The 12,065-nt window shown below is 46.5% G+C and overlaps 1 protein-coding gene across 1 annotated transcript in view; it reads right to left on the reverse strand.

Moving 5' to 3' along the window:
* Nucleotides 1-12,065, reverse strand: part of meis1b (Meis homeobox 1 b) — a 104,262-nt gene that overhangs the window by 53,263 nt on the left and 38,934 nt on the right. Inside the window, exon 8 of the mRNA XM_056291367.1 lies at nt 3,958-4,103. Coding sequence (XP_056147342.1) covers nt 3,958-4,103 — 146 coding nt within the window. The remainder of the gene's footprint in view (nt 1-3,957; nt 4,104-12,065) is intronic.

Genomic DNA, 12,065 nt, shown 5'->3' on the forward strand with positions numbered 1-12,065 from the left:
CACAACCCGCATGTCCTCCGTTGCGATGTGAGCCAGTCTTCTCGCCTGTCTTTTTGCCTCGGCATGTGTCTTCGAGTACTAGTGCCTCGACGCTTAGCTTTATCATTTCCTTCTCAAAAATATTTCTGGGATGCATCGATACTGTAAGTAGCACCCTGCTAGTCTATTTTTATATGCATATCCCCATAAGTTAAAATCCCTCAATGATGGGGGGGTCTATTCTGTTGACTACCAACACAGGGATCTCAGTTCGAATCCCCATGTTGCCTCCGGCTTGGTCGGGTGTCCCTACAGACACAATTGGCCGTGTCTGTGGCTGGGAAGCCGGATGTGGGTATGTGTCCTGGTCGCTACACTAGTGCCTCCTCTGGTCCGTCAGGGCGCCTGTTCGGGGGGGAGAGGAAACTGGGGGAAATAGCGTGATCCTCCCATGTGCTACATCCCCCTGGTGAAACTCCTCACTGTCAGGTGAAAAGAAGCGGCTGGCGACTCCACATGTATTGGAGGAGGCATGTGGTAGTCTGTAGCCCTCCCTGGATCAGCAGAGGGAGTGGGGCAATGACTGGGACAGCTCGGAAGAATGGGGAAACTGGCCATATACGATTGGGGAGAAAAAGGGGGTAAAATCCCCCAAGAAAAACAAAATCCCTCGATGTGTAAACTTTCTTGGCCTACAATAAACTTGATTCAAATTGACTATCTCTCTCTGTCTCTCTCTCTTTCACCCTTTCCCTACCTTCTCCTCCTCGCTCAGTCCCTTGGCATATACACAAACTCATATCTTTCCACACTGTTTTTTTCCCCCAACCTTACCCCCAAGCATTGCATTGCACAGAAGGGAAGGTGCGTTACAGCATTCCTCACCATGTTTCAACTGTGTGCATGTTGCTGTATGTGCACAGGGGTATGTGAGCAGACAGGATGTGTGTATGTTTTATACACCTTTCCCCCCCTTGCCCTGTGGGGCTGGGGAAGAGGTGGTTGGGGTAGGCGGAGTGAGGTAAGGTCAGGGAGTCAGAGGAGAGAGGTGTGTGTGTACATACATGGATGTAGGGATTAGGGGTGTTGGTATGGTGGTTGGTTTGTGGGGATTGAGCGAAGAGAGGGAGAGAGAAAACAAAAGACGGATAGAAAGGGACAGAGAAAAAGGCAGAAAGACAGGGAGAGAAGAGAAATGAAGACAGGACAATGCAAAGGTGAGAGAAAGTGGACTTGCTAATGTACATATATGTTTCAATCTATCTTTTCCTCATCCACTTTCATGTGTGCAATGTGAACAACCACCTCAGACTTTGGGGTACCCGTGCAAGAAACCAAAGAACACACTGACGCTGTGCAGAACCATACTAAAGACAATAAATGTGTAAGTAAAGCAACCTGAAACGACCTCCACAATTCACCAACCACGTTACTTTCACCAGGGTTCTTCCTGTCGGTTTGTGAAATTCCAGCTATCGCCCACTCAGCCATGCAGCCTTCATCGTCTTCTCCACAAAAGCCATAACACTAACATGTATGGCTGGGGAAGCTATTTTTACAATATGACTGCAAAACATATCACCTCTTATTTAAATCCGATTTTAATCATCTACCCGATGCACCGAAACACCATTTAAAATGAAAATCTTACATTTTAAGGATTTTTAGCAACTTTTAAACTGCTTTTCATTGGACAGCTATAGAATGTGGATTTAAACAGCCAAATAATTTGAATCATCGTCATCATCATCATCATCATCGTCATCATCAGCTGCTTCTCCAGGGTCGGGTCATGGTGGCAGCAAGCTAAGTAGGGTACTCCAGACGTTCCTCTCCCCAGCAATGCTCTCCAGCTCCTCCTGGGGGATCCCAAGGCGTTCCCGGCCCAAATTGGACATGTAGTCCCTCCAGTGAGTTTTGGGCCTACCCCGGGGTCTCCTCCAAGTTGGCCATGCCTGGAAAACCTCCAAAGGAAGTTGCTCAGGAGGCATCCTAATCAGATGCCCGAACCACCTCAACTGGCTCCTTTCAACGCAAAGGAGCAGCGGCTCTACTCTGAGCTTCCTCTCGATGTCCGAGCTCCTCACCCTATCTTTAAGGCTGAGCCCACACCCTACGGAGGAAACTCATTTCGGCTGCTTGTATCTGTGATCTCACCCTTTCGGTCACTACCCAAAGCTCATGACCATAGGTGAGGGCTGGAACAATTTAGAACAATTTTGGAATAATGGGAATTGGAATAATTTTAATATCCTGGATAATTTTGATAATGCCTTCACCATCCGCTACTTTGTTCTTCATGCTTATCATCCTTATCTTGAGACGTGAGTGCAAAATTGTTTATATCCATAACATCACCGCTAAAAAAAAAATCTTCCTCACTCCCAAAAAGTGAGAGAAGATCACACAGATAACACACTGTTACATCTATATTATATTGTAATCAGAATACAAGTAATCTAATAGTCGCCTTTTTTGTAATCAATTTAACCATCACTTGTAATTCATTACTCCCCAAATGCTGTTGATGGCATGGAGATAAGCTGCTTTGTCCTAAGGCATATTGCTTTGTGGTGAGAGCACCAGAGGAGCTCAAAAGGGGGCTATCAGAGCTGTATGAGATCTGCCCATCCACATCAATGAGACCCACTGTCTGGGGCTGGAAGTGTGAGTACGCACTCACAAGTGTGTCTATGTGTGTGTGTGTGTGTGTGTGTGTGTGTGTGTCTGTGTGTGTGTGTCTGTGTGTGTGTGTCTGTGTGTGTCTGTGAGTATGTTAAGATGGCTTGGGAACAGGGGGGCACCTATCCCCCATCCCCCCATGTGTTGGTCGCCTTGCTGAAGCATCATTAGGAGGGAAACTGGATTTCTAAGCAGCTACAGGGGTCTGTTCTGACCCAGCGCTCTGAACTCGAACTAGGGAGCAAGCAGCATTACTCTGTGGGGACTGATAAAGTACAGCATTGTTATGCTAAGTCTACTCGCGGCGATCATGTTTTTGCTATGTTCCATGTAAGTCAAAGCACTTCTTTAGTTTGCTGGAAAAAGTGATGTACATATTGTAGAACAGCGACAACAATAATAATGAAGATGATAATCATACTAATAACTGGGTCATTCAACTGGCTTCTTCTTTCGCTGGTACTTTGCAGTGTTAACAGAAAACTTTTCCCACACTTTTGTTTTCCCACGCGATTCGTAATGCTCCGCACTTGCATCAGCACACGCTAACAGTGTTAGCTTTCTCCACTATCACTGAGGCAAGAAAACGACCAAATCACAGGCCGTTGTAGAGTCTCAAGCGCCTGTGAAATAATGACAAATTTGTTCTTAATAAGGTTCATCTATCTATTCACCACGTTCATGGCCAGGGGGGTCTCTCCACAGCTTCAAGCTTATTTGGTTTCACCAGATGAGGAGCAAGAGCACAGAATGGCGTGATCGCCAGCAGATTACAAAGGCCTGCATCTTTGAAGTCCTCCCCATATGAGCCTGGAGACATCGTAGGGGTTGTGAGCGTGGATTTTACTGTGCGGATGTAAGTGCGTAATTCCATGGGTGAAAGCTGATAGAAAGAGAGTGTGTGTATGTGCATCTGAGTGCATTTGTTTCAATGTGTGTGTATGTGTGTGAGTATGTTAGTGTGTATGTGTGCTCAAATAGGAAAGCAGGGAAACCAGGGAGAAGAAGGATGTGCGAGACTATTTATGTGCAAGCTTGTGCACATTTGTTTGTGTGTGTGTGTGTGTTTGTGTCTAAATGAGAAGTAGCAAGAGACTGCTTGAGAAGTGGCAGCAATGTCCAGTGTACCCGTCATGTGAACATGAGACAGAGAACGAGAGAGAGAGAGAGAGAGAGAGAGAGAGAGAGAGAGAGAGAGAGAGAGAGAGAGAGAGAGAGAGAGAGAGAGAGAGAGAGAGAGAGAGAGCCATCCTGCAACCAACCAGGCGCCAGTGACCCCTGTTTCATTCAACTCACTGTAAGGTGCTGGAAGAGCCATGCTCTCATGATGTTGGTGGCCACCTTGGGAAAGATCCCCCTCTTCTTGTTGCGCTTCTTCTCTTTATCAGGGTCATCGTCATCCCCCGTGCTGGGCGAAGCCACACTGTTATCCAGGCCATCACCTGTCACATGACATGGGAAAACAGGAAGAGACGCCGGAGAGATCAGTCACACCGTTTGTTTACTTCCTGGTTTGTTCGCCTCGGCGTTCAAAGGGAATAAATTCGATTTCGAAGGAATTCTGGAGGGCTTTGTATGCGCAGGCGGCAGAGGGGGGTAAGGAGAGACAACAATGGCAAGTAGAGAATGGCTGAAAAACAGCACCTCCGAAATGCATTCATTTTTAATACGTTTATAAATAAACCTGCCTTTCAGCGCCCCCCCAACACCACCACCACCCTCCCCCACTCCCCAATCCCACCCCGCCGATTGAAAACACAGCGAGCGCTCACGTCTCTCCGAAGAGAGGAAAGAGAGAAAAGAGGGTGAGAAGAAGAGGGGAGCACAAAGGACTTGTAAGGTCGCATTTCCCCACTCCGGCGTCCTCGGCCCGCGCAGAATTGAAAATGACAGAGAGACTTAGTCTTTATTATCCTGGGGGGGAAATAGTTATTGAAGCATTGCCCCAGCTCATTCTGCCTTTTTTTACCTGAGGTGGAGGGAGTAACACTACAAAAGGGGAGGTTGAGAAGAAGCAGTGGGGGGGGCGGGGAGGGGGGGCAAATAAAAGGAAAAAAGAAGGGTGTAGAAAGAGAGCAAGTCAGAGGCACAAACAACGCTAACAAAGCTAGCTCCTTTTCATAACAATGGCGTCATGGCTGCTTACAGCAACCTGTAGGGCTCGATAAGGGCTCTATTAAGGCCAGTTAACCTCACCTGGGGGGAACACCGAGACAGCTTAGCGCATCTGAACGCTGAAGAAGGAGGGGCGGAATGAGAGGAAGGCGCTCCATAGGCCTTCTCTCTTGAATTCAGACACAGGGAGCAAAACTATACAGAGGCACACACACAAACAAACACACACACACACACACACACACACACACACACACACACACACACACACACACACACACACACACACACACACACACACACACACCAGTCGCATTCAGAACTACTCAATTACTGTACGCACTCCATACAGCTCCAGTGGAGAGAAAGAGGGCCCTGTGATAAAGCCTAATTGTTATTATCATTATTCAAAAGTGTGTGCCCGCTGTAAAGCGCCCGTCCTCATTGAAAAGCATAATCATAAAAGAAACATAAGGCGAGGTAAACACGTGGCAACCTCTCGCTGCTGGAAAATTTCAATGGCTGGATAATTTACTTTTGTCCCGCACCCGCCTCTCTCAGCTGGCGAGCAGGAGAAGGGGTAAAGGGGGAGGAAAAAAAGAAACGCTGAAGCAGTACGCAGAATTGGATTCAGTTATTTATTGATTACACACAAAGCACTTCTAAAGCTTCTGAGTGTATTCACTGTGGCACGGGTAGATAACTGCATTCAAGCGAGGGGCTCCTCGCTAGCTTGGCTAGCTTGCAGAGGGCGACACCCAGCACCTAGCTAAACCCCAAGCCCCCGATTCATCGATAATTAATGGGGATGTTGGCGCTAATCCGGTTGGAGATGACTTTTTTCCAGGTTGCCGCATCAATGGAATAATCAAGAGCCTAAAAATCGGGCCTTTGCTCCCCATTACCTCAGGCAAAAGAATTCCTGAAAGCATGCCTGGAGGGCACCTGAATTATATACACCATTAGGAGAGGCAGGCTCACGACGATCCATACGAAACAACCACTCTTGGCTTGCTCTCCCAATCTCCCTCTCTCTCTCCTTCTCTCCCTCTCCTCTCTATTTCTCATTCCCTCTCTCTCATTCCCTTTCTCACTTGCTTTTATTTCCGATCTCTCCCTCTTCCTCTCCCTCTCCCTCTTCTGGCAGAAGGAGATACATATGCACACCTAATGAAGCCTTTTTAATGAAGCCTTGTGCAAAAGCAATGGGATGGGGGTGGGTGGGTGGATAAGTTAAGGACCTGTTTTCTGAGACTACAAGCATCCTCACATGAAAACAAGGCAGCATAGCAAAGTTTGGTGATGAGCAAGACTTTCGCAAAACTCAAGACATCACAGGTTTGATTCCAGTGATTTAGCAGACTCTTACCCAGAACAGATAGAGGGGCCAGTGCCTTTCTCATGGGTACTTAAAGAGAGACTGACATGCCCTTTCTCAACACATTTTTTAACATTGGGAGTTTGAATCATAACCAAAAATAGGTGTGGTTTTATGAATTCAAAGCTATTGGCTACGGTCTTCCTGGGTGGGTGGGGCTCAGTATGGCTCGTCACTTGTTATTCACAAAAAAATGTCAGATAGCGAGAGCGAGAGGGAGATCGTCTGCGAGAATTACAGTTTCGAGGAGGAGGATTCGGTGATACAAATAACTGTGAGATAGATAGATGATAGATATTTAGATATTTAGATAGATAGGTAGATAGATAGATAGATAGATAGATAGATAGATAGATAGATAGATAGATAGATAGATAGATAGATAGATAGATAGATAGATAGATAGATAGATAGATAGATAGATAGATAGCAATACATCGTAGCAAGATTGATAGTAAAGTCTCAGCAAAATAGCACAAACTCGAGCCAAGTAGCTAGCAGGACGGGGTGAAAGAATGGCTTCTCCGTGGTTTTATAGCATCTCGCTACGGACACACCCTTTATGCAAATTGACTGGTGTCTACGTATCCACCGGCACAATTTGTCATTGGACACCATCTACAGTCAATCACAGATCTCTCTCGAGTGGCCGCAGATGCGCTGTTTTGGCCGCTGAATTTCTCCGTGGTCACATTCCAACTCAGAACGTAGCCTATCAACAGGAATGTTCAGATTTCGATGTCAGTATCACTTTAAGACTATACATGTAAGCCATCCTTGGACTTTACAGGACAGACTGTTGCAAGTTGCCCCCTGCAACTTGCAACATCTATTTGCACTGTTGTAATGTCCTGGGGCAAGGCAGTGAACCAATGAATATTGAATTCAGTCTGAATAAATCAGGCATTTTAGCTAAATGCTTCTATATACAAGTTAAAGACATAATATGAATTGCGCTTCACTCCCCAACTAGCTCACACATAGTACAACCTTAAACCATCTCTAAGCACACAAATACAAATGTACGCGCATACACAACGTTATCCCCGTCGCCCAAATGCTCAGAGACCTCTCTGAGTGTAAATATATACAATACATACTCAAATGGCAAGTTTTAATTCCATAATCAGCCTGAGCCGAACGCAGCCTGGAGTTAACCAGTCAGCTTGTTCTGCCTACTGTTCCAGAACACAGCAGACCCTTCACTCTTCCCCCTTACTCTCTCTACCGCTTTCTCTCACTTTCCCCTCTTGCTTTCTCTCCTTTACCTCTTTCTCTTCATTCTCATTCTCTCATTTCTGTCTCTCCTCTCACTTCCTGCCACTGTCTTTATGTCTTTTTTTATCTCACATGCACAACACACGATCTCTCTCTCTCTCTCTCTCTCTCTCTCTCTCTCTCTCTCTCTCTCTCTCTCTCTCTCTCTCTCTCTCTCTCTCTCTCTCTCTCTCTCTCTCTATCTCTTTCTCTCCTAACTGCTCCTGCATCTCATATACACTCTCACTCTCCCTCTCTCTCTCTCTCTCTCTCTCTCTCTCTCTCTCTCTCTCTCTCTCTCTCTCTCTCTCTCTCTCTCTCTCTCTCACTCTCCCTCTCGCTCTCTGGTGGAAAAGCGGGGCACACAGTGCCCAGGCCCTGTAATCTAAGACAAGATTTTCATTGGAAGCAAATGCTTTCAATCCGTTGTAAAGACCGGCTCATGTTCAGCAAAGCCTACAATAACAAACCGAGGGGCTCGTCCCAAGCCAGTTAGGAAAACAGAAGCAAACGCCCCAGTACCAACACCGCATGCGTAAAGTCCGATTGTGTGTGTGTGTGTGTGTGTGTGTGTGTGTGTGTGTGTGTGTGTGTGTGGGAGAGAGAGAGAGAATGTGAGTGAGTGAGTAAGTAAGTAAGTAAGTGAGTGAATGTGTGAGCATTCTATTGTATTTTATGCTATCTAGTGAAGTAGTGGTTAAAGAAAAGGTGGGTAAACAATGTCCCCCGGACTGTGATTGTCTTGATCAGCTGAAGTGTCCTTGAGCAAGACGCTGAGTTCCAATCAGCTCCAAGGGGTACTGAGCCTATGTGGGGACCTCCCTGTGAGGTTACAGGGTTTGGTGACAGACAAAAACAAAAACGGCTGTGTACAGAATGTTTTCTGCTTCATGTCTCCAGCCTCCCTTCTCTCTTCCATTTTTTCCATGACTAACTCCACTTTTCTTGCAGTACTTGTACTTAAGTCTGACCTACAGACACCTATTGCACCTAGAAGGGAAAATGAAGGAGGGGTGGCGGTGGGGGCGTCAATTTTATTGGCATTTCCATTTTCCCTGCAATTTGATGCCAATCACCTCGGTGAGGTCTGGGGCTAATTTCTGCTTTTCTCCAAACCCCAGCGAACATAGGGAGGAATGACAAGGAGAAATAGGGAGGAGAGGAATGGTGGGGACAAGAGAATTGGGAGAAGTGGAAGAGGGAGAGATGTGAGTGGAGGGGGCCTCTTTGTCTGGCGGCCATGTTGGGGTAACATCAGGGTGTTGCCTCAGCCTGGAGTTTGAGGAAGCAAGTGAGTGAGTGAGTGAGTGAGTGAGTGAGTGAGTGAGTGAGTGAGTGAGTGAGTGAGTGAGTGAGTGAGTGAGAGAGAGAGAGATGATGGAATAATGAGTCAGTGGGTCAGACAAAGTGTTAAACTAGAAGTCTATACTGAATCCACTGAGAAGATAAAGAGGTCAAAACCGGCTGATAGGAGGGGACAAGTGTGTTAGGGTAGATAGGTGAATAGAAAAAATAAATCGTGAACTGTGATAGCCTGTTATTCAGTTAGCAAGCCAGTCAGACCATCGTTCAGCAATCAAGTCAGTCGGTCAGTGCATCAGTTAGTTATAGTCAGTCAGCCATCAAGCAAGTCAGGCAGTCAGTTAGTTATCCAATCAGCCAGCCACTCAGCTATTCAGTAAGTCGGCCCTGTCTATAAACAGGCTGCCAGGCTCATTAAGTGCATCAGCAACAGCGACTGTGCTGCAGACAGTGGCTAGCGAGCTTCAGCCTCCCTGTGAGCAAACGCCAGGGGCACTACTCTGGGCTTGGCCCACTGATCGGCAATGACAGCGTCTTCGCAACTAGTTAGAGAAGGGGGCGGAGCCTGCAGGGTTAAAGGGCTGAATCAATCAAGGGGAGAGGTAGGGGCGAGGGGGTGGTGCCTGTTAGCGTGTGAAAAATGCATGCATGCATGGATGTGCATTCGTCTGTATGTGTGTGCCTCCCTCGTGCTCTCCTTTTTATGCATTTGTGTCTCCAGTTCCAGAAGCCCCAAATGCTGTGTGTGCATGTGTGTGTGTGTGTGTGTGTGTGTGTGTGTGTGTGTGTGGCAATTAGGGAGCAGGCCAGTGACTGGAAGGAGCCAGGGGCAGTTGAGATGCCCCGCGGCCAACTGAGGAAAGGAATATTTTATCAGTTCCCTCACACGCTGTACACACAACAAACACACACACGCTGTACACACACACACACACATTAACTGAGCAAACAGATAATGACGTAAAAAACTAGGTTAGCATTCTTCACGCATTTCCATTAGCTTGTTAGCATTAGCTAAACAAGTTGAACACTCATTTCTGTGTTCATTCAGCTCCAGTGGACTTTGTTTTATCTTTTCCTCACCATTTTACATCCCATTCCTTATTTTTTCTCTCTCCTATATTTGCCATTTCATTGCCTGCTCACTCCATTCACCATCGATTTGTTAATATGTGGGACTGAATGTTGTGCGCGGTGTGTGCGGGAGGATGACATTAAACACTGTAAATGAGTGCTGGAGATACATTTTTTTTGCGTTTGACAAAGTGAATCAGACTACCTTGCGTTTAAGAGTCATATTTTATGTTATTATAAGTCAGCATTCTTTAAAGCAACTCCAAACAATAGGTAAATTCCATTTCACAAATGAAGTGTGGATCAAGTAAGTAAGTCCGGGTTTACCTTCCACTGTATTTCTACTCCTTATGTTTTGTGCGTTAAGGGTATTTGCCCTCAGCAGTTTCACTCAATGACACTTCCCAAGTCTCTGTCCCCCCCATCCCTTTTCTTCCTCTCTCTCTGTCTCGTTTCTGTTGTATACGTCTTTCTCTCTCTCAAGGCATGACCTGACATTATCAACGAGTATCTGGGCTAATCTGTTATGATCTGATTATGAACCGTGTCTCAGCGAATGACAGAGATTGGTGCTACCTGCCCCCTCCCCTCCTCTTCCCTATGTGGGCACCCTTGCCATTCTGAGGTGTCAGCCATTTTTCTGCTGCCTGGCAAATTAATGGCACAGATTCTACAATCAGTCATCTGCGAATAGCTATCTTGTCAGATACGTCCCTTCCAGAACAGCACAGGAGAAGATTATGACATTTCGTTTTCTAATAACTGTTTTTCCCCTTTTTTCTTCATAGCAAAGCAGCTGAGGTGAAAGACAGAGGTTATGAATACTAATTTTGGTGCCAGATGTCATGATTGCAGAAGAAAGTCATTTACAGATGGTTGGCGACATGTTTAGGATGACATTGCAAACTGTTTTTGTTTTTCTGGTATTTTTACAGGCAGTTGTGTATGATTGAGAAGGAGAGAGAGTGGTCTCGCAGTTTTTGACAGCAGGGTTTAGTCTATGCAATATTCGAGTCTACACTGTGTGTGTTTCTTTGTGTGCAGGTCACCCAGGGGGTTAATCTCTCGTGGGCCGCTCCTTGAGTTTCACACCCCAGAAAAGCTCACACCACCCTGGCTTGGCTGCACAGGCAAAGCCCAGGCCTCAGGGGCCTGCTACCCTGTTCCATTGAACTACACCTCGTACGCACACTCATCCCAAACTGGTGGGCAAGCAGAGAAAGACAAACTGCGCACACAAAAAAATACATGCACACACAAGCTTATGTGAACACACAACTCACACAGCAGTGTTCGCTCTCCCTCTTGCGCTCATTCGCTTTCTCTCTATCTGTCTCTCTCTCACATGCACGCACACACTCATATATACATGTATTCTCAGAAATACTCCAAGTGCTACAGAGCAGGGCTAAAGGGGGATAGAGGGGAAGGGAGGAGAGAGAAAGAGGAAGAAAGGAAAAACTGGCATTTATTGTATTCAGGCCATTCATTTGCTCCTGACTGGGGTGGGGGACTCCAGGGTGAGGAGCAGTGGGAGAAGGCAGGGGCAGGCGGTTTGGGGGGGTTCTCTTTGCATGGCTTTGCTGACCCTCCCACCTCCAAATATTCCGAACATGCAGGAATTCCTTGCGCCACAATTCCCAGGAAGGGGTGAGTGAGCGCACACATATGCATTTTCAAAGACTGTTGCTTTACTGCACTAACATGGACTCGCGCTCGCGCGCACGCACGCACACGCACACACACACACACACACACACAGCCTTTTTATAAGGTCTTCCACAAGGCAACTTTCCAGTGATGACTATCATAGTATTCTGAACCATAACATACAAACACACACACACACACACACACACACACACACACACACACACACACACACACACACACACACACACACACACACACACACACACACACACACACACACACACACACACACAAAACACTCTCTGTGTCCAATGCTATTTCGCCTCCCTTTTATTTCAGAGGAGAGAGAGAGAGAAATCCCCTTTACTATTCTGCGGATAATGACATGCGCTGTCGACAAAACAATATGGCTAGTCTAGACTTCCCTTCCTGCAGACGCGCTAGATTTTTTTTTTTTAAGATCTTTGCTCCAGCTCCAGCTACACTCACATCCAACCAACCCACCCTGGATGAAATCGGTTTTGTAGTGGTGCACAGACTAACCCACACACAACATACACAAAGCCAAACAAAGTGAACAGAAACAGCTTTGAGTTGACAGAGAAGAGGGGATTTTTAGATAAAC

This window comes from Lampris incognitus, chromosome 13 (assembly GCF_029633865.1).
Source record: "Lampris incognitus isolate fLamInc1 chromosome 13, fLamInc1.hap2, whole genome shotgun sequence".
NCBI classification, from domain to species: Eukaryota; Metazoa; Chordata; class Actinopteri; order Lampriformes; family Lampridae; genus Lampris; species Lampris incognitus.